This window comes from Macrotis lagotis, chromosome X, assembly GCF_037893015.1.
Source record: "Macrotis lagotis isolate mMagLag1 chromosome X, bilby.v1.9.chrom.fasta, whole genome shotgun sequence".
Classification (NCBI taxonomy): domain Eukaryota; kingdom Metazoa; phylum Chordata; class Mammalia; order Peramelemorphia; family Peramelidae; genus Macrotis; species Macrotis lagotis.
This window is the reverse complement of record NC_133666.1, coordinates 456052021-456073357: the sequence shown is the minus strand read 5'-3', so window position 1 is coordinate 456073357 and position 21337 is coordinate 456052021. Positions and strand designations below refer to the sequence as shown.

General features: G+C 33.1%; 1 protein-coding gene across 2 annotated transcripts in view; it reads right to left on the bottom strand.

Moving 5' to 3' along the window:
* Positions 1-688: 688 nt before the first annotated feature.
* The window catches only part of ROCK1 (Rho associated coiled-coil containing protein kinase 1), a 147437-nt gene continuing 126788 nt past the window's right edge, over positions 689-21337 (bottom strand). For both annotated transcript variants that reach the window (XM_074208704.1, XM_074208703.1), the window contains exons 23-33: positions 20526-20691; positions 19484-19577; positions 19194-19282; positions 18626-18814; positions 17241-17400; positions 8709-8779; positions 8222-8310; positions 6977-7055; positions 6566-6827; positions 5659-5866; positions 689-2138 (exon numbers count right to left, since the gene is read on the bottom strand). In XM_074208704.1, coding sequence (XP_074064805.1) covers positions 2135-2138; positions 5659-5866; positions 6566-6827; positions 6977-7055; positions 8222-8310; positions 8709-8779; positions 17241-17400; positions 18626-18814; positions 19194-19282; positions 19484-19577; positions 20526-20691 — 1411 coding nt within the window. In that variant the 3' untranslated portion in view covers positions 689-2134. The remainder of the gene's footprint in view (positions 2139-5658; positions 5867-6565; positions 6828-6976; positions 7056-8221; positions 8311-8708; positions 8780-17240; positions 17401-18625; positions 18815-19193; positions 19283-19483; positions 19578-20525; positions 20692-21337) is intronic.

Sequence of the window (21337 nt, the reverse complement as noted above, 5' to 3'; positions counted from 1 at the left end):
TTTGGGGAATTTAAATTACTTTTGTGGCATAATTCAAAATTCATATTAAAATATTTTAATAAAATTTAGGAGAATGGTTTTTTTGTTGTTGTTAAAACAAAAATTAAAGCGCAAACTAAACAACAATGCAGGGCTATCTCCAGGCTCTATATTCTTACCTGTACTAGGCATACCTAGTCTGTCCAGTAGTTCTATAATTTGTTGAGTAATAATTACCACGAATAAACTAATACAATCGATGATTCAAACACATAGAGGATAGTACTTCTTAGTATTGCTTCTACCTTCAGATACATAAGAACTAAGTAGGTACTGGATTGACCTGTACCTTAGTTCCCTGGATAGTATCTGTTCTGATTATTGCATCCCTGCTTTAAAGCATAAACTATTGTGCTTTCTCTTGAAGAGTCAGAATCGATACAAAACAGGTTGCTGTAACGGCTTAGTTTTTTTTTTTAAATGGGATCTAATTTCGGAATTTATTTTAGCTCTTTTAGGGGAGGAAATTTTATATGTAAATATATATACTCAAACCTTTATGTAAAGTTGATTACTTTTGTGGTACATTGCCTTTGTACTCTAGAAATCATTGAATTTTTTAGAAAATACAATAGCAGTCAAATTTCCAAGGTATCCTTTCATAAATTACTTTTATTTCTCATTAAATGAGCACAGAGTCATTAGCATATTAATAACAGATATGTTTATTATTACATATCCATCAGTGCGGCTTTCAATACCACTTGAAACATGCATATCGTCCTAGAGACGAATCAGTTTTCCAGTGCTTCTTATTTGATATACATAACTGCAAAGCCATTATAAATTACTGAGGAGGTATTTGGTTAAAAAAAAAATAAAAAAAATCATACTGCCCATACCATGAAATCAACCCTTGTTATAGAACAAGAGTTTAACAGTATTTATCTGACAATTCCTATATTAACTGGAAAACACCACAGATGTATGCCATACATAGTTTGCTTTTGCTTTTATGAATGCACCTTTTTACACTTTTTGCACACACATTTATGAACTCATTCACTGTAGCAGGTAATTTCATACAAAGATTGTACTCAATTTATGAAATTCAAAACCAACCTCTAAAAATACTTTAAATTAAACCAATTATCAATAAAAAGTCCACTGACACATAACTGTCAGGAAATAGGTTTTGTTTTTTGAAATTTCTACATTTAGACATGGCAGTAAAATAATTATCTCAAATTAAGGCACTAGAAGGGCAATGCACCACCCATTAAAAGTGTTCTAAAATAACTTACATTTCAAACAGTGCATACATTTCTTATATGTTTGTTAACTTAATGTTTTTATCACTTAAACCATAAGGAAATACATTATAAAATTATAGAAATGATGTACCCCAAAATATGCTTTCAAACTTGGTTCTTTTGTACAGTTAGTTCCTAATGCCTCTAGTATTAAAATAATTCAGTATGGCTTGGCAAAAATGCATAGATTAAATGTAATTTTTTTTTGTCTTCTCCTACCCCTCAATCACGAAACATATACAGTATTTTGTAAAAGCATAATGAAAAATATTTAACTTCTCCATTTAGGTCCATAACGGGCCATTAAAATTAAGGCTGTTACATTTTACAATGAGGGCACTGAAGTTCAAGTGATGATATTACTTCTTTAAGATAGTTCTGCAGTCCTGTGAGAGCACAAAAACTTGAGTCTTTACAGAAATTTCAGTCCGTCTCATTTTGAGATATTTTCTTTACTTCTTCCATGAGCTGATCGTAATAGTGAAAAACCTCTCCCTTCCTCTCATTCATAAGAGGAAAATTCTGTTCCATCATGATTGACAGGCATTTTCTTAGAAATGTAAAAAGGCAGCACCTTTTAAAAATATACCTAGCTAAGCTTTTTATTTGCTTTTACTTGCATTACATAGTAATAATTAATCTAATCTACCTGTAGGCAAACCCGCAATAAAAACCCTCAGTGTGCTTTTGTGCCAAAGCAAGGAGGAGAGAATAACAGCAATCTTAACCCTGAAGCCTGTGATATTTGTGTCAGAAGGAACAGTTTGTCTGCTCTGCATGGTTAAAGAAGCCCCGTTTCGCAGATGATATTCCACAAGATTCCATAAATCAATAGGATGTGGTTAGCTGTTAAAAAAAAAGTTAGATGTTTATATTTGGAAGGTCTATCACTAAAGATTATTTTAATCTCATCAATATTTGAAAAGTTGTTGCTAAGCAATTAAAGTAATAAATTAGCAGACATAAACTTGCTTAAGTAACATCCACTAAAATCATACTGATTTACTCTATAGTGATAAATAACAAGAATGATCTTGTTGCTCTATTAAAAATAAATATTAAATAAAACAGGCAGTAAGTCAGAGCTCAACATTCTCAAGGTAGAACTGGTACTGCCACATATAATGGTTAAGTTAAAACTGCAATTATTTTTGGATCACTACTATTAATATTTCTTAATGACAGTCCTTAAGTAGTATAGCATTTTAAAGCACCTTTGGAATTAAAAAGTTTAAATTCTATCAGTCACAATTTTATAGTAAAGCAAATTTTAATATTATTTAAATAATTTGAAAAATGCTAATCTATGTATGGTAACCTTCACAAAATTAATCAATGAGTGCACTGATCTAGGAACTGTGGTGGTATGTAAAACAAGTAGAAAAGACCCATTACTTGTCCTCAAGAAGTCAATAAGTTCTAAACAATAAAGACTAACAAATATTAAATTATCAGTACAATATTAGAATATATCAGGCACAAAATTGTGAATGATGTAAATTCAGGACAGGGATCCATGATGTTTGGTGTAATCCAGAAAACTGTCAAGAAGAAAGTGAAAACAAGCAGTGACATAAGGACACATAGGGAGACACTGGGGGGAAAGGAAGGGAATGGTGTGAAGGGAGGAACCATGACCATATAGGAATCGCTGGTAGAGGAAGCTGGCTGCTGAGGGCATGCTAGAGGAGCAGCAGAGTGGAAGGACACCACTGAGACAAGTTCACGTAGGAGAAATAGGGTCCCATGGAAGTATTTTTAAAAGAAGAACATGAAAGAAGTGCTGCTTAAGGAATAACAGTCTAGTCAGGCTAGAGACGGGAGAAGGAAAAATGTTATCTAGAGATTGTGGCAGTAGAACTAAATGAGGAAGAGAAGAACATAAGGGGCATTTTAGAGGAAGAATTGACTGGACAGGGATAAGTAAATAAAAACACAGAAGATTCTGAAAATAAATAACTTGGGAGGAATGATGGTACTGCTGATAATAAATCAGAAGGATAAAATTTACCAAAATTAAAATGTCTATTATATCCCTGTAAATTTTATTACTTAAAAATCATCAAAACAAATATTTACAAATGGAATAGAATACAAAGGTTAAGATGATTATTTCTCTATCATTTCTTAAGGAAAATGCATTCTTAGTAATAAGCCTCTTTCAGCTAAAAAGTTTTAAATATAATTTGATTGCAACATTGAGTCCCTTTTTCTTTTTTTTTAGATTATTTTTCAAGGGAATGGGGTTAAGTAGCTTGCCCAAGGCCACATGGCTAGGTAATTATTAAGTGTCTGAGGTCGGATTTGAACCCAGGTACTCCTGACTCCAAGACCAGTGCTCTATTCACTGTGCCACCTAGCCGTCCCATCCTTTTTTCTTTTTAAACCAGTTTGGAGGATAGAGGACCTGTTTATTACTTGCTCAAAGTTTACAAGAAAGTAAACTGGAGCAAAATATTTTGCCCTGACTGCAGTTTATTTTCTTCCCTATGTATTTACTTTCCAAAGTATAGATAGACTCCTGGCCTGGAGCTCAGTGTAAATTTTCAGCATGCAACCCAATCCCTTATGAAATTATTCACCAAGGACAATTAATTGTGTCTTCCATATCCTTGGTTGGCCCCATGAAATTTGCACATGATTTGATTTTTGTTCTTTTACTTAACTTTATTTATACTTACTCTTCTTTTAGGGGCAAGATTAACAACAAAGGTCAGTTGAATGGCTTGTGCTCTACAACAGAGGCAATTTAGATACCCTTTCCCCCAAAAAGGTTCTCAGAGGCCTCAGCCATTGCTAATTAGGCTTCTTACTACAAACTTAGATGGCTTTGACTTCATTCCCGGGAATACTTAAAGCCTTAATAATAACACAGCTCCTGGGAATCTAGTGGAGGGTCAAATGAAAGTCTCCTCTCAAGAGAACAGTAAGCCGAGTCCCAAATTTAGCTCAGGAGAGCTACCGGAAAAGTGCTATTTTCTTTATATTCAGAACTATTTAGTATTTGTGTAAGACATTAAAAAATTTAAAATAAAGTATTTAATTTACACAAAAATTTTTAAATATCATCAGAGCCTTCTCTCTAGTAAATCCAATCCCTATTCTGAGAAGGAAATATATGAAAAACCATTTACAGGGTGGGTTCTGTTATGTGTAAGGGAGAGGACTGAGGGAGAAATTAAATAGTTCCAAAACTTTCTCTAAGGGTCCATGGGAGAAAGTATAATAAACCACATTCGTTTACAGAGAAATAATTTAGCAAGAATAGTCCACTTTATTACCATTAATACAAAAACACATTTAATAAATGTATCAGAAAATTTTTAAGTTTTCCAAACTCTATTGAACAAAATCCTGTAATTATCAAAATGGTATATAACATTCTACATCTGGCATCTAGACCAAAATCAGATATGTAAAGTGGGATATCTTCTCAGAAAAAAAAATGGCTCAAAAAATTCCTTTGCTTTACAGTGCAACTGTCCATAACACTTATGGATTATGCAAAGTTAAGCTTAATTAGTAGTAACTCTTTGATTTGTTATATGGTAGGATGGCATATTAAAAGGAAGGGGGGGGGAATGTTGTTGTAAAATATTCTAAAAGAGTTGAAAACAAAGATAGTGGATACTAATTAAAAAGCAGTCCAGTTCCCACTTGTTTAACTAATGCTGAAGACATTAGTATCAGCATTTAGGACATGTTTCTAAGGTATCACAAGGCCAAATAATGTTCATACTATGTAAGAAGTCAAGGAACTCAGTAATATATGTAAAATAATTTTCAAAAAATGGTTTCCTGATGTCAAAAAATGATGTATCACTATACCTTGGCCATTAGTGAAAAATGGATTAAAAGAAAAGAATGTTTTACAATTACTATAAATCTTCCATTTAGAAAATGATCAAAAAGTCTTAAGAGGAGAAAGTGAATTTGCAGATCATCTAGGTTCACCCTCACCACATTTTTCATAGGGATAAAATGAAACTGGTCAGCCATGGTCACAGAGTTGGGCAGAGGTAAAGTCAGACCTAGGAAAACTCAGGCTTCTTGACTCTCAATCCATTGTTCTTCCAATACTACTGTGTTCCCTTAGGTTAAGGGAATACTAAAGATTTATGTGTATAGCAATATATATTTAAGGTAGAACTAGGGGTAAATGCAAAAAGGATGATTCTCCATTCATGTGTAAATGCTGCTTGTTTCTAAAGATCCACTCAAGAATTTTCCAATTCATGTCTGTAATCTGTTTACAAATGATAATGTTCTTTTTATGAGAACTAGGTTTTAAGAACAAGGATGTTATTAGCATTAATAAAAGATGCCTAATCACTGTGTTAGAAATAAGGGTCATTAAAAGTCTTACCTGGTTTTCCCAGATGTATTTTTGACAACTTTCCGGAAAGACTGATTTGCACTAGATCTGGTAGAAAGCGTTCTAGGGGATGCACGAACAAAACTGGATGGAGGATTCTTAGGGATCTTCTTTACTAAATGGGTTACCCATTTCTTCTGTTCATCCTGAGAACATGCTAATAGCAGCATATCTCTTGCTGATGTTACATCATAACTCACTATGGGCACAGAGGGAAAAAACAAAAATTAAATATAGAAGTAAAAAAATCAGTTTATAAAATATGAGCAGCAATGCCTATCAATTTCAAAATGTTTCTAATAACTCCTATTTCAATACTTCAAAGCTCTTTTCACTGTGGACATTTCCTCCAGCGGTATTTGACTAAAACTTAAGCACATCTCTTATTCTGTATGATTCTGATCCATATTCTCAGATCAACATGCGCAAGACTTCCTCTGAATGGACACTACTGAAACAAGGGAATCCATCCTATCCCTTGCTTTGGGTATGAACAGTTTCGCTTTCTTTTTTAATCATACACTCCTTAATGGCATTTTTTTATGCCAATGCTTACTTGTAAGTCATTACATCCATCAATGGATAACAAATGTAAATCAATTTACTGGTTTATTCAAAGATAAAACTAAAAAAAAACTACAGCTCATGTTAATACTAATAAGCTAAACTCAAACTTTTCAAAAATATATAACTATTCCTGAGATTAAATAAGGTGAACTCTATGCTTTCAATCAAATTTATAGCTATAAAATCCTTCTGCCCACCTAACAATGCTATAATATTTTATAATCTCTTTTAAGTTTTGTGTTATAAAAAAATGCTTTGGATAGAAGTGATGCTTTTAAGGACCTCAAAGTAAGGATTAAAGCTGTTAAAAGTTCTAAGAAAAATTATTTACCTTTGCATGGAGAAATTAAGTCTTCTTTTTTGTCTAAATGATCTCTGTGGCACTTGACATGGCATCTTCGACATTCAAGGGCAGGGGGTGGCTTAAAAACATGCCAGAGTGGTTTGGCACAAGCCTCACAGTTGGCTGGAAAGTGATAGAGTGTAGGTATAAACTCATGACCTTTGTGATTCTGAAAATTAGTCTTCTCAGCTTGCTGTACTGGCTCCATCTCCAAATCTTTTCTACATTCACCTTCATTTGCATAAAGGATCTATTTTTGAGAATTGAGAAAGGAGAAATAAATATCTTAATATAGAGAGCAAAGAAATACAGAGAAACATTTTATATTTACCTTATAAACCAGATGACCAATTAATATTGAGTTAGCATTTTAAAAAATTTGTCAATTAGCATTTTCACCTGGAATATTTTAGGGATTTCTTCAGTTTCTGCTCTATACACATCACCTTGGGTTACAGGTCGAACATGGAATAGTTTGCTGAAATTAAAAAAAAAAAAGACATTTTTAAAAAGTCATTTAATGTATGCTATAAAGAGAAAGCCATTGATAACAGGCTGCAGCACAGTATACTCTTAAATCAATTTCCATTGCTTATCTGAAATGTCAATAACCACCGCTATTTCCCCTCAGGGGAAAATATCAAAACTGTCTTTTATTTTTGTTGTACTAATCCCCATCTTCCAACTCCTAACAAGGAATTCAAAATTCCCGACTTTTTAAATGTCCTAGTTAATGTAAATGAATTCTATAAAAGAGAAAAAAGTCCTACTTATTATAGGATATAATTATAAGACTTATTGTAGGGATTGCCTATTTACTGAATAGGATGGAAATAAAAGTGATAATAAACAGATAATATATGGTAGATTTCTAAAACAACAACGGAGTAGGCTATAATGTTACCAAAGACAACTTGGAGAAGGAAAACCCCTTCCACAAAACCAGAGTTAACCAAAAAGGAGGTTTTGTAGTGAAAGGACAAGGGAATCAATATACCTGGTAGCCAGACAATGTCAAGAGATCTAAGGAAGGATTTCAACAAATTGGATAGCCAGCCTGTGAGAAGACTTATGGGAGGTATAGGGATAAGCCTCAGAGAGAATGGTTAGATAGAAATGATTGCGATCTATACCACTTAACTAAATGAGACCACAGGTTAAGCATCAAGTTATCTTGAATTTAAATTCTCTCAACACTTTAAATTCAAAGTGGAAAACCATAAGCACTTCATTCTAGGAGTATCTGAATACAAAATTATGATAGTTTTTCCTTGCATATCTTGTCATAGTAAGATAGTGACATTATTTAAAGAAAGTACTCAGTGAAAGTAAAGAAAAGTGTAGGTAGCTAAAATGACATAGTAATCTGAAAATGATTGTTCTTTTTTTTTTTTGGCAAGGCAATAGAGTTAATAGAGACTCACCTAAGCATGGAGCTAGTAAGCATCAAGAGTCTGAGGTCACATTTGAACTCAGGTCCTCCTGACTCCAGAGCTGGTATTCTATCCACTGTTCTACCTTGCTACCCCAGTTGCTCATTTTAGTACTATTACACTTAAAGTAATTATAGTTATATTGAATACCCTACTAAATAAGAACAAATTATCTGCACATTACCTAAAATCAACAGCAAAAGCAACTTACTCTATGTCTAGTACCATAGATGGATTTGACTGTTCCTTATCCTGTTCATCATTGTAGAACAGAATTTTTTTGCTGCTCACTACAACATACTGAAAACAAGGGAAAAAAATGGAAAAGTTAATGAGAACAAAATTTGATTGATTTAAAAATATAAAAAAATCATTATAGTTACACACACACACACACACACACACACACACACACACACACACTAAACTCAGCTTAGGCTCTAATCTCTAAAGCAAAAATACTAAATTCTTACCAAAATCAAATGGAAAAGAATGCCAAATGCTGAATTCCATACATAAAAAATTACTCTATAATAAACTCAGTATGCGTTGCTCATATTTCAATTATATAATATATAATTACAATTAACTAGACCTTTTGGGGCAGCATTTAAACCATTACACTCTTCACTATTATAGTCAATAGCAGAAAAGCATATTAACTTTTTAAAAAGACAGAAATAAGGTGTTTATGCTACCTGTTTCTTCCAGCCATATCGTTTTATATTTCCTCTGTTTGGAACTGATAGCCAACCTTCAATTCTTGATTCTAGATCAAAACAAATGTACAATTATGAGATCTTTAAATGTGTTACAGAGAAAAAGAACATAAAGCACAATGATAGCATGCAGTACAGGCGTTTGAAATAAAAAAATGCTATAATTTGCCTTTTCATGCATCAATCACAAATTAACTTAACAGCCATACAAATACTGCAGGACAAAAATAATAAGCCTTTCCCCCATTAAAATTAACATTTATTTATTTATAAAATAATGGGGTAAGAACAAGGCAAAAGTATTTAAAGATGAATTGCAGCTAAAAAAGAACATGATTTAAAAGATCATTTAACATTCAAAGTAGCTACAAAAAATATTTAGCGAAAAAAATGTGGCAAGTAAAACAAACCAGAGCCATCATTTTACACAAAAGAGAGCAAGCAAAAGTACACAAGTGTCCTATTACTCACAGAAGACAAGAATAGAAGATAAATAAATAAGGAATGCAGGAAGAATCAACTAGACATAAAGAATAAGAGACAAGCATTTTATTCAGTTTTCTTAGAACAATATTCTAATGTGCACTGTGGTAAACCCAACCCAACCATATTAGTCTGTCACAAATTTTTAAAAAGGTATCTTAACCTCAAAGAATAGAACATGTTCTCTTCCAAAATTGAAAAAAAAAATTAGGTATTTTATTACAATAACAAAATAATTTGGGCAGCTAGTGGAATTTCACTTATAATTATTATTACTGTTAGAATCACTGAAGTAAATGAATTCACTGACAAGAGATATTCATTTATCTATTTCAAAAAAATTTTTTTTTCCAGATTTTTCTATTTTGGTTTCTACCATTTTAGTGCAAAAAATGACAATAGCACAGTTCTCTACTCCAGGCACTTTTTCTTCATCTAACAAGACATTGCCACATGTTATCTTCCTTTTGATATCTGGGAGATGAATACTGGACTCAATGAATAGCTAAAGACTTGCCATACCTACACTTGCATTATAAATTTTAAATTTGATCCAAATTTCCAACATTAGTTTCTTCTAAGTTAAGTGAGAAGCAACATGGAACTTAAGAAAAAAACATGTTTCTTGTCTAACAACAGACTTAACTTCTCAGTGCCCCAGGGACCTGTGAGCATGTAAGTCAATCTGCACTAACTGAAGGGAATCCTGAGGCTGGGAGGATGGGAAGTCTATTTACTAGTCCACAATATAATGTCTCTGTAATAATATATGTCATTCATAAAATAAGAGACAAACACTAAAACTGGCATGATGAAACCCTAGTCCAAGCCACCTGAAATCGCTTCCATTACAATTCTACAATGTAATTATTCCACTGCACCTAATAGAATCCTACACCCTTTGTCTATAGCTCCTAATCCCCCTCACCATTATACAACCACTTTTTGTTTTGCATTCCTAAGTAAACTCCTTGACTACTCTGATACAGTCCTATGCTAATTCTACTCAATTTACCAAAGTCTATAGGTTAGTATTAATTATATATTAGACCAGAACTCAAAGTGGGCAGTAAATTACTCATTAAGGAAGATTACAAAATACTGCCTGGTTCTACCACTAACAGTTGGAGCCTCATTTATATTTTCTATATAATTTAGTCTTTAAGTCAAAAATAACTGCCACTTTATTTTTAACTATAGCCAAAACAATACTGATATCTTTGATTTTTCTACAAAATCTTAAAACAAAATCATTTAATCAGTGTTTTCCTTAATTGGTAAGACATATCAAAAGATGCCAAACCCACCAAGAATCTTAATATTCATACAAAGAAATTTATGCCCAAATATCTTTTCCCAATGACACACACACACACACACACACACACACACACACACACGAATAAATGCCAAAGAAATTCAAGCTCTCTGACTGAATTTGGAATAACTTGCTGGCATTTTGTTTTATTTCTATATTTTTCAATGGTACATTAAACACTGTGATGTTATTTAGCTTAATATGCAGTCGAGATTTATGTTATTTCTATCCCTCTGTTGCAATTTTATGTCTGTGACACTTGGTATCAGACATGTTCAGCATTTATGCTGTTTTATAACAGTTAAAATTCAAGAACCTTTTGCTCAAATGAAAGTGGATTGAATTCATAGCCTTATGAAGGATACTGCCAAATAAGTAACATTACAATGACATGTAATATCATCAAGAAAGCAGGAGAATCATTTGATTTCCAGTAAGGTATAAAGAAAAAAACCAATAAAGTCTCAGGAGAATTTTTTTTTTTAGGTTTTCAGTGGATAAGGAAGAGGAGAGAAAACATTACCCAAACTCTCTCTCCCTTCTCACTCCCATCCTTGTAATAAATCAGACTTACATGGAGTCCCCAAATGTGCACAGGACTAAGTATCAGGATTCCTATTACAGATTTGCATCAAAGGCATAGGAAAGACATAGGAAATACTTTTAACGTTTCCAATACTTGAATGATGTAATTGATGTGGACATTCCTCCACTGATGAAGAAGGGGAAAACGCATTTATACAGTCTATTGTATACTTTTTTTTCTATTATATACTTTTGACAGATTGTGAGGATAAAACGATGTAACTCTGTAAGGTAGCACAATTAACCTCATTTAAAACTGAAGAAATTGAAACAGTTTGAGGGTCAGGGTCAAACAGCTAGAGTCTGAGACCAAATTAGAATTCAGGTCTTCCTAATTCCAAGCCCAGTACTCAGTCTACTGCTTCCTTATGCAGACCCTATTCTCCCATATATTTGCCCTGGGCAACCCAAGGAGCCTGCTGGGGCCTTTCCTCATTCTCTTAACATTTAAAAGAGTCCATAGATTTATAAAATTCTAATATTAGAGGAAAGCCCCCCCCACGATGTCCTTTTTCCAAAATTTTGTTGCTCTTGGCTATCAATCACTGATTTTCTAGGATGTCCTCATTTCAGATATGCTTGTTATGTCCAGTCTTTTCCCTTTTTAGGGCCTCTTGCTTTTGTGCCCTTCCCATACCCTTCTTGTTCTCTCTTCTCTCAGATAATCAAGCATAGAGGATAATTTTTATTTCTCCTAGGGTGAGGGGACCAATTGGGACACAATGATGGGGGAGACCCTGAGAAGTGATTGCAATTGGACATATTCTCCATTCTTCCAGTCCCATTCTTAAAGCACTGCCTCTAAAGCCAGAAGGCCTGGGTTAAAATACTGCCTCTGTCATCTAAGCTCTCTGGGTTTGTTTCCTCAACTGCTACATGAGTAAGATATACTAGATAGCTTCTGAGAGTCCTTAAGAGATATATATCTATCATTTATTGTCTTTGAGGCTGATCTAAGGATGCACACCCAAGCACTCTCTCTCACTGTCCTGAGCTTTATGCAAGAGGCTTACTCCAATGGTTAGTCTAAAGCAGAAAATGCATAAGAACAGAAGGCCAACCTCTGTTGGTATAATCATGTACAGTAGTGGAGGAGTTGGGGCAGCAGTGCAAGGTCACATTTTTTGTTGGTGCTGAAATTGAAATCCATTTCTATTACTTTGTATTTACTTACAGCTCACCAGTAGAAAGTAAGCTTCTTGAAGGGCAGGACTACTTTAATGTCTACCTTTGAATCTTGCTGCCCAGCCCTGCCTTACATACTGTTACTGCTAGTTGCTCTTTGGGTGTTCAGTAATTTCAGTCATGTCAGATTCTTCACGACCCATTTGTGGTTTTCTTGTCAAAGATCCTAGAGTGGGAGGGCGGCTAGGTGGAGCAGTGGAAAGAGCATGTGTCCTGGAGTCAGGAGGACCTGAGTTCAAATGTGGTCTCAGACATTTAATAATTACCTAGCTGTGTGACTATGTGAAAGTCACAACCCCACTACCTTGCAAAAACAAAAAAAAAAAAAAAAAAAAAATTTCTTTTCCAACTCATTTTTCAGATGAGAAAATTTGTGACTTGCCCAGGTCACACAGCTAGTAAGTGTCGGAGGCCAAACTTGAACTTAGGAAGATGTCTTCCTGACTCAGGCCTGGTACTCTACTGCATCACTTTGCTGCACCATACAGCAGGTCCCTAAGAGATCAAACTTAAACTCTTAACAGGAAGTTTCAACACTATGATTTTTTTTGGGGGGAATCACTATAAGTCAATCTTTGTTTAATTGCTATTTATCTAATATAAATTTCCTAAATTACCGTTACATAACATTGTAAAAATGAGTAACAAATAAAATTGGTCACAATTATTATATAGTGTCTTTTTTGCAATCTGAAAATTTATTTTTTTATCTTGAGTCTCTACAAAAATCTCAAAGTGGAGAACAGAGCAACAGGAAGTCTGTTTTTTAAATTTTAAAATGTCACAAATTCTTTTTTTTTGACCTTACAATATTTTTGCATTTGGTTAATTCTATACTCATATTACATTTTATTATGTTAATTTACCCTTTATCTTTTGCATTCAAGTGAGTCATAAATAGAGCAAACTAATTAAAAGTTATCTTCATTTAGATTTAGCATACATTTGGATTAATAAAGTACATAATAATTCAATTTGTACTCACTATTTAGCCTATCTAAAAAGACTAATGATAGCTGTTCAAAAAATAATTTCAAAGAATTTTGCTGGCAATGTTCTAAGAGATTATTAAAATCCCTTAATGTCCAAAATGCAAAAGAATATGAGCTATTGATAAAAACTAGTTAATAACCTCTTACCAATGGCTTTCCTCATGTACACCAGTTTGGGAAGATTAGAGCCCACTCCCTTCTCTTTTACTTTCAGTCATCCAACAGTCATAAAAAGGGACAAATCTACAAAATTTAACCTTCTTTATATTACAGAAAATGGGACAGGTTTTCATTTCTAAATAAGTTACCACATCCTGTCAATCCCACCTATGTCTCTTTCAATCAGTTTTACACTTATTACCTCTGTCACAACTATTAGAAGTCCTCATTACCACAAATCCGAAAATTACAAAAGTCAAATAGATCTTTTTAACTCTATTCTTCATTCCTTATATCCCTAACAGCTATTTTCCTGTAATGTAATCTTATCTGGTAATGTCTAAATGTAATTTCTCTCCTCAAAAATCTTCACAAAATCTCCCTAATTCCTTTTCACAATCTGGCATTACATTTAATGTCATATGTACTGAATAATTTCAAAGTAGAATATTCACCATCCACAGGGCATGTAAGTTATTTTCTATTTTCTTTGCTTATGTGTTTTCCCCTTACGCTTGGGACATGCTCTCTTTCTATCATCCTTTTATTATTCATTTATTATTTTATTTATTTATATATTTATATGTTTATATTTATTATTTTATTTTATTTTTATTATTTATTTAACCCCTTCCCAAATTTTAAGGTCCATCTTTTCTTCCTTCTTCCTTTTCTAGTCCACCCCTCATCCTCCCAATCTCACAAAGAAAACAAAACACATTATCATGAAAGAAATTCCCACCTATCAATCTGTACTGAATTCATCAGTTCTCTATCTGAAGGTAGGTAGTATGGTTTCATCATAAGCCTTCTGGAAATTGTGAATAGTCATTATTTTAAGCAGAGTTCCTAAGTCTTTCACATTTACTGATGGGTCTCCCCCTTTTAATAATTTATTGCTGGTTTTGTTCATCTTACTTTACATCAGTTTATATGAGTCTTCCCAGGTTTCTTTGAAACCATCCCATAATTTCTTTTGGCAAAACAGTATTCCCCCACACTCACATATAATAACTTGCTAAACCGTTCCATACTGATATGTATCCCTTTGGTTTCCAATTGTCTGTCACTACAAAAAAAATCTCTCTATTATTAAGTGTCTGAGGCTGCATTTGAACTCAGGTTATCTTGACTCCAGAGATGGTGCTCTATTCACTGTGTCACCTCTTTGATCTCTTAACTAGGTCAAATGGTTTAATAGCTTTTAGAGTCTAGTTTCAAATTGTTTCCCAAAATGGGAAACAGTTCACAATTCCACCAATAGTGCACTAATATACCTGTTTTCCCTCCTATTCCTTCTTTAAAGTCTAACCTAAAGACCACTTCTTCCAGAAAGTCTTTAGACCATAATACAACGGACAAAAATAAAAGATACCCAAGATAAATAAGAAGGGAATGTGTCAACACTTAGCTGCTGAGAGAAATCACTAGTTCTTCCACTATATTATTAACCAATTATTAAATTAGCATTTTAATTTAATTTAAACCAGTCAATTCCTGAAGGACACTGCTGAAGATGAGATTGCCCAAATCCTCTAGAAACATTCTCCATAATCTTGGTTGGAACCCCAACTAGAAAAATCTTACTTTTGTTTAGGGTGTAAATAGAATCTAACCTAGGTGAATTCTTGCTCTTAGGAAATTGGCCCAAGTCATTGTACCTTCCCACTGGAGTAACCCAGCTTATGAAGGAAAAAACCAATTAGAATGGTCTGGGTAGAGATAGCTGCTTCCAGCAATCTGGACAAAGGAATCTAAGTCTCATGATCAAGCTCAGCAGAAGTTGAAGACTTTTAGACCTACCTCCTCATTAATATGTATACCATTCTCATTAACCAATCAGAATTGATTTATCTATGCTGGGGACAATTCCTTTTCCAAAAGTATTTAAGCATTCAGTGATCTCCATTGTTTAGTCTTTGGTTATTGAGAGATACTATCAATTTACTGATTATTTGCTAGCCTAATTGATAAATTCATGATTAATTACTCAGGAATTGTCTTTGGGGATTTTCATTCATCTCACTGCCATTGATCAACTCAAGTTACCTTCCCAGATGAATAAAATCTTAGGAAAGTGAAGGAATCACTGTATATGATTATAAATCATTGCCAGTAGTCCTTGAACAACTCTGGGCATGAATTTGTTGAAAATTGCTGAAAGACTATGGAAACTGGGAAAATCATGGAACTGGAGGAGAACAAAGATTGTGCTAATTTTCAAAAAAGCAAAGAGAAAGGAGTCTATCACCTGGTGGTTTGACCTTGATTCTAAGCAAGATCCTAGAATGTATCATTAAAAGAATGTTCAATGAATAGACAAGGAAGAAATGATCACAGAGTCGGCATGGCTTCATCAAATCTGGTCAAGTTAGACTAATTTCATTTTCTTTTTTGCCCTGCTTACTAGATAAGAAGATTAGGAGATATTGTCAACCTAGATATCAGCAAGAATGTCTTACATGTCATCCTTTATGAGGAAAGTTAGAGAGATAGGGACTAGAGAAGATAGTACTGTTAGGTGGATTCAGAAATGGTTGAATGATTGGAGCTCCAATGCCCTGTGCTGGGGTTGTACTAAATAAACATTTTTATCAATGACTGATACAGGCATAGAAAATAGGAGTAACGAATTATCAGATGACATAAACTGGGAGGAAAAGCTGGCTAAGAAATTTAAGGTCCAAAAAAATCTCATCAAGCCTGAATATTAGGAGTGAATCTAATAAGATTAAAATTAATGAAGACAAATGTAAAACCTTACACTTAAAGTAAAAGTTTTTGGAGGCATTGCTAGATAGCACGTGGTCTGAAAAAGAATTGAAGGAACTCTGAACTGTAAATTCCTGTGTGATATAACAACCAAGAAAACAAAATCTTATACTGAATTACCAAAGAGAAAGGATCCAGATCTAATAGAGTACTAGTTTTTGTTCTGGGTACCATATTTCAGGAATTATATTGAAAAACTAAAGGGTAACCAGAAGAAGATAACCAATAAGGTAAAGGGTCTTAAGATTATGCTATGGGTTATACCATAAAGATCAGTAAAAAGACTAGGGAACAGGATAGCTATCTTCAGGTATATGCTGCGCTTATATAAGAAATGTCAGTGACTCAGGGTATTTGAAGACTATACCAGTGGTGCCTAAGCCCTATTGAAAATATAAAATTATATTTCAATGCTAATAAACAACTCACATTATACTATTTTTCCAATTTATTACAAAGATTAACTTGAAAAGTACCTTCCCATACTGCCCTATCTTTTTTTTTTTTAAGTGGCTTGCTCAAGGCCACAAAGCTAGTTAATTATTAAGTGTCAGAGGCCAGATTTGAACTCAGGTACTCCTGACTCCAGAGCCGGTACTCTATCACTCTATCTACCATGCCATCTAACTGCCCTGCCCTACCCTCTTAATCAGTAATTTTCATAATCATAAACCTTAGTCCTAGCACAGAAACAAGCTATTTTTGAAAAGTTGCTTTTCTTCAAGCAGTTACAACTCTTTATAAGTGCACTGAGATAAAGAACTAGGTTTGAATTTTTTCATAACATTAGGACAGATTACTACAACTGTCACCCTAGAACTACATTTAGCAATTACTGTACCATAAAGTCAATGTAAGTTTTAAAATAACATGACTATAAAACTATCAAGAGGCTCTTGCCAACAGAAATGAACATATTCTTTAATTCCAATGACATAAAAAAAAAGAAATGAAAGAAAAATACCAATTTCCACAAAGTCAAGGTCAGTTAAGAATATAGAAATAAAACAGCTTTACCTGGAAGGTTTCCATCAGTTTCATCAGCACTAGGAAAACTAGTAACACTGGTAGAATCTGAAAGGTCCAAAAGTTTTGCACGCAACTGCTCTATGTCACTCTCTTTACTAGCCAGCTGCATCTGAAGTTCATTCCTATGTGTGCACTCTTCAACCAGTTGCTGTGTTCATGATTTAGAAAAATACAAAGAATTAGAACCAAAGAATTAGCAATTAGCAAGAAAAGAATTACTTTTTTGGATTACAGTATAAAAATTAAGATTACAGATACAAAGTACAAATATATGCATGAAATAATGCGACCTTGATAAGTTACAACCTCTCAGAACCTCAATTTTCTTATCTGAAAAACAAGGATAAAAATAACTGGGCTCACAACAGTTTATTGTGAATAACAAATTAGATAATGGATGTAAAAATATTTTGTAAAACTATAAAGCACCAAGCAAGCAATGATAAGAACAACATTTTTAGAAGTAGGAGGGGCGTGGGATCTTGGAGATTATCTAGTCCCAAATCCCTAATCTTTTTTATTCTCCTGGTAAGGAGGGAGACTCCTTCTCTAGGGATAGATTTTTCAAATAATAAAAATTTATTATTATTTATTCCTTTAGTTCTTGTAATAAGCTTTAAAGTAAAGTTCAAAGCTAAAGAAAACACGTTTTTTCTGCTCTAAACCAAACAGCTTCAATTGAGCAAAAAACTTAAAACCCTATACCCTATATGAAATTAATTCATACTTGTCACATATATTGAGATTGTCTTTTTATTTTAAAAAACAGGTAACCTGGTAATATTAAGTAAACTCTCATACATTATTAGTCATTTCAGTTATGTCTGATTCTTCATGATCCCTTTCAGGGGTTTCTTGGCAAAAATATTCGAGTGGTTTGTCATATCCTTTTCCAGATAATTTTACAGATGAGGAAACTGAGGCAAACAAGATAAAGTGACTTTCCCAAAGTCAAACAGCAAATATCTGATACTAGCTTTGAATACAGGTCCAGCATCTATTCATTGTTGTCACTTAGGTGCCCCAAACTAAACTATCTTTTAAAACCAAAAAACTTTCCTCCAGCAAAGGTTGTTATAAGAGTCCTGCCAGTTTCTGCTTAGATATCACAGGCTAATATTCCTTTTAGTCCCTTTTATCAGTCAAACAATACTTGTTGGAATCTTATGTTGTTTAAAAGAACCATTGAGAGGTAGGAGAGGTTTCTGATACTGATATCAACAGTATAATTAATCTTTATGAGAATAACAGAAAAAATTCAGAACAATCTATACAGTGGGCTAATTTATACATTAATAAGACATGGTCAGTATCAAAAAGATAGTAATGTAAAACTAAAAATTAAAAAAAATCCAACATAAATACAACTTTACCGCTTGCATTTCATTGAGTTCCTTTTGGTGTTTCACTACCATTTGGTTGAATTTCTCTCTTTCTTGGTTGAGTTCCAACTGTAACTTTCTATTTTCCTTTTCCTTCTTTCTCAAATCTTGTGTATTAGCCTTCTTTCTATCAAGTTTAAAATCTTTGCGATTCATTATTTCTGCCAATTTGTTAACAGCCTATAAAATATGCATGGAAAAAAAGACTTAATAGTTCTCCAAAAGCAATTTCAGTATTTCAAGGGAAAAATTTATTCAATAAACAGTGTATCAATAAATCATCAAGAATTTATTAAGTATATACTATATACTAGGCAATGTTGAAACAAAGGCAAAAATGAAGCAATCCTCAAGGAATTTGCAATCTATCAGATAGATAGATGCATGGCAAGGTAATGTTGTTTTATTCCATTCTTACAATTTGTAAGACAGGCTTACAAAAATTCTTCAGTAGAGGGTAGGACATTAAAACTGCCTTACCATAAATTTCAATTTATTTCAATAAATTTCTGTCAGAATAAGAATTAGAAATTGTAAAATAACTTGTGAAAGGACATACCTGTGTTTTGAGGGTTCTTTCAGTATTAATATGCTTTTCAAAAGAAGCTTTAAGATTATTGATCTCCTCTTCTTTTTTCAATTTATAATCTGTTCAATGAGTTAAAAAGATTTTTTTTGGCAAAAATAAGTATTTTTCATATAATAAACATTAAATCAGAAGGATTTTAAACTAATACATAGTAAAATTTTTAGAAATTTCTTTTAATTTAGGAACTACTATTATATCCTGAGTAAAATTTTCATTACATACTTAGCAAATTTCTTTATATATTATTAAAATCCACATACCTTCTTGTTCCTTCCTCATTTTTTCAGCAAACTCTTCATTTTCTTTTCTTAATAATTCAATATCTTTGGTTAATGTACTGTTTATTTCTTCTAGCTAAATGAGCAAAAAAATCATTAAGATGACCGTCAGTCAAAGCAATAATCCCCAAACTGAATTTTTCACTTCCCATATAAATACAGATGAGCATGGAGTATCCTTTCACCACCAGATTAATATAAGTATGTTTATGGAAATGTTTCCAAGTGAAGGGCTTTAAAAATCGGTCTTAGATTATCAAAAGTTGTTGTACAATTATTTCCCAATTTAAAAATGGCCCAAATAAATCCATCTTTGTTCTACCCTACTTTATGCTGGCTGGGCAGAGGGGAGTGTTGTAAGAAAAGCCCTCACATTTAGAGTTAGTATATTTTTAAGCCTACAGCGACACTAAAAAGCTGTGTTACTTTAGGAAATCAACAATCTTTTTGGGGTATAAATTCTTTCATTAGTCAAATAATGGGCTTGGACTAATTCACAGTGTACAGACCTCAAAGTCAGGAAAGAAATCTAATCCAAATACATAATTGGAAAGATGAGAAAATTGAGGCCTATCAATTCTTCACGTTTAAAATTTATTATTTTAATATTAAGACCAGGTCATATGTGACTATAAGATAAAAGATGAAAGGAGTAATAGACGGCTGTGCAAATACCCACATACATCCACATACACACACACAAAGAAATTTAACCTATTTATATGTGGACTTCTGGATTACCTGGAATAAATGTTCACTCTTAAGCATGACTTCTCGCTACTGAATGAATGAATGAATAAGCATCACATTTTATAATAGTAGATGCAGGCATGAAAAAGTTAAAATGAGGAAAACATGATGCCCCAAAGGTATGATATATTTCAAAGCAAAATATATTTTAGAGTATTAATTGTTTTGAACTTTCTAAGCTCCTTGATTGGGGTTACATGATCAGTCTCAGGAACTAAAACTTTAGAATAATATACTTGGTGAAACTTAAATTCATTTTAATAAGTCAACTTACCTTACTGACAGTTTGATCTTTATCTGTAATTTCTTGTTTAGTTCGTGAAGCTGCTTTCTTACACTCCTGTGACAATTCCAAATATTGCTCTTCCAGGAGACGTCGAGCCAACTGCTCTGATTCAGCTTTTGTTTCTACCAGGTCTATCTGTGCAGTAAGTGTTTCTCTACAAGAGAGCAGTAAAACTTTCTTTAAGAATGGTATTTTCTACTTCATGCTGATTTGGTTCAAGTAAATTCTACCTGTACATGAATTTAGTAGTAGCATCATTTTTAAAATATTAGAGTCAAAATCACATTTCTCATTATTTAGGCTTTATTTCTATGAAAATACAATTGTAGTTGTATTTACTGAAGTACTTCCTCTGTCTTAGTAAATTAATCCCCCTAGATTGTTAATTCTTTCTAAATATTTCACTTCCTCTACCTAGTTTTAATATCTAGTTTTAAACTAATATATGTGAATTCATGTCTTGCACCCTGCTACTTTACTTAAGTTACTGTGTCTATTTCTTAAACAACGGATATTTGCAGGAGAAGTAAATAAATCAGGGTTATCCTTTCAATTGGATTATTCCAATGTGTCTTTGAAATGCCATTAAAAATGCCATTAAAGAGGGGTAGCTGGCTGGCACAGTGGATAGGGCACCTGCCCTGGAGTCAGGAGGACCTGAATTCATATCTGGTCTCAGACATAATAATTACCTAGCTGTGTGACCTTGGGCAAGTCACTTAACCCTGATGCCTTGTTAAAAAAAACCCCAAAAAACACAAGTAAAAAAATGCCATTAAAGAGCATAGGAACTACAATTT